Source organism: Terrapene carolina, unplaced genomic scaffold (assembly GCF_002925995.2).
Source record: "Terrapene carolina triunguis isolate 2854851 unplaced genomic scaffold, T_m_triunguis-2.0 Scaffold19948, whole genome shotgun sequence".
Taxonomy (NCBI): Eukaryota; Metazoa; Chordata; order Testudines; family Emydidae; genus Terrapene; species Terrapene triunguis.
The window spans coordinates 1-1,964 of record NW_020684299.1 but is presented as its reverse complement, the minus strand read 5'-3'; the positions used below and the strand labels follow the sequence as shown (position 1 = coordinate 1,964).

General features: G+C 59.0%; 1 protein-coding gene across 1 annotated transcript; it reads left to right on the top strand.

Moving 5' to 3' along the window:
- Positions 1 to 1,087: 1,087 nt before the first annotated feature.
- LOC113408602 (alpha-2,8-sialyltransferase 8F-like) lies at positions 1,088 to 1,832 on the top strand (the record flags this gene model as incomplete). Its single annotated transcript, XM_026661938.1, has 3 exons — positions 1,088 to 1,174; positions 1,369 to 1,513; positions 1,720 to 1,832. Coding segments are annotated over 3 exons (345 nt in total), but the record flags the coding sequence as incomplete, so codon positions are not given.
- Between the last annotated feature and the right edge of the window lie 132 nt (positions 1,833 to 1,964).

The following is a 1,964-nucleotide window of genomic DNA, read 5'->3' as shown; positions in this document are numbered from 1 at the left end:
AATCGGTTTCAAGAAAATGAAAGTCACCCACAACTAACATAACAAGCGGTGTGAATTCGAAGCCAAGGTCTCTCTGAATCTCTTTCCGTCGGGACGTCTCCCGCACTCCCAACGCTGCTTCCTCGGTTCTTCAGGTGTTGTGGATGCTGGAAAGGAGAGAGAAATGGGGACATCTGTTCTTTCTCACAGTCCCTGCTCTTCTTTGGGACTCATGTTCAGGAGACAGCAAGTCTGTGTGGACGGGAACTACCAGCTGTTCCTTTGTCAAGATGTCGATTTTTCACCCAGAGCCTCTTTCACCCAGACAGTGGGGATGGTCCATTTGACACCTGGCTGAAGCATTGGCAAGTCTTTCATCTCTAGGGAACTGGTTGGTGGCTGCCTCTCAGACTTGGAATATGTCTTAGTAATGCCATACAGAGGAATCCTGTAACTTTACATGCAATGTCGCCACCTATATTTTACCAGGACAATAATGATCAGCAAATTATGAGTTTTCAAATAATACCTCACAAGGCATTCTTTGTACAAAACTTATCATAGTCCTGCGAAAGGGGGTGAATATAGGGGTACAAAACTGGCACAAGGATGAAGAAATCAGAGAGTTATATGCAGGTGAAATCCAGCAAACATCTACACGCCAGCTAAATCCGAAGAGTGACCGAGCTGTACTGATCTGTCAGTTCAAAGTGTCTTTCAGGGCGGGCCCGGGAGGCGGCTCCTGGGGATCTCTGGCGGACGTTCAGAGTCTCTGCCCCCTCTGAATTCAAAGAGCCGAGAAGATGGGAAATTTCCAGTGGTTTTGTTTAACTTCCAAGCCCAGGGGACGAGCTCCCTGCCACGTAGTGTTTCCCAGGTGCGACCGGCCATTGACCAGTCCTGAGTGTTGCGATGATCCCGCACCAACGCGCCGGGGAGCTGGGCCGGCCTCTGGCGACGAGTGTGTCAGGCCTTAGCTAACGCCGGCAGCCTGGGCCGGAGCTGGCAGAGGGGGCCGGTCTGTAGTGGGGGGCCAGAGGGCCCCTTGGGGGGCGTAGTGAAGGAGGAAGGTGGGGCAGATCAGTGACTCTCTGTGTCTCCGTCCCAGGCTGGACCAGGGCTGGATCTTGAGGCAGCTGAAGCTGGTGCAGAGCTGCCCCTGGGCGCATAACGCCAGCGCCCTGGACCAGTACAGGTACCCCCCCACCCCCAGTGCCCTGCCCCCCTGCTTCCTCTCCCCCCACCCCTCTTCCCCCTCCCTCCCCCGATGCTGCTCCAAATACCTCCTTCTCTACCCCTCTATGCCCTCCCCCAACCCCCCTTGCCCTCTGCCCTCTGCTGCCTCCGACTACCCCCCCCAGCTGCCCCTCACCCCTCTCCCCCGCACAGGGAACAGCTGGGGGGCTGCTGTAACGCTTCAGCCAAGCTGGTGCTGACCTGGGACAACACCCCACTGGGCTCCCAGATCGTCTATGACGCACAGCGGGACAAGAAGCATCCAGTGAAGGAGGAGCTGCTGGAGATGCTGCCGCAGGTAGGGGGCGCTGGGCTGGGAAGGGGCGGGGGGTGGGGTCAGCGCTGGGCGCTCCACCACAGAGCTGGCTGCATCTCAGCACTGGGTGAAGGGTACTTTATAAACAGCCCCCCCACGCCCCACCCCAGAGCTGGCTGCATCTCAGCATCGGGAGGTGGGCCCTCTGCATGGTTGGTGGGTGCTGACCCAGGCCCCCTCCCCCGCAGGTCTCCCCGTTTCAGGGCGCCCCCTACGAGTGCTGTGCCGTGGTGGGGAACGGGGGGATCCTTCGTAACAGCAGCTGTGGCCCCGAGATCGACCGCGCCCAGTTCATCATCAGGTAACGCCGGCCGGGGAGGGGGGGAGATGGGAGCAGGGGGAAGGAGGGTTCAGGGTGAGTGAGATGCGGGGGGGGTCAGGGAGAGTGGGGTGAAATGGGGGGCTCGGAGAGTGGGGTGCCAGGTGGGGGGGG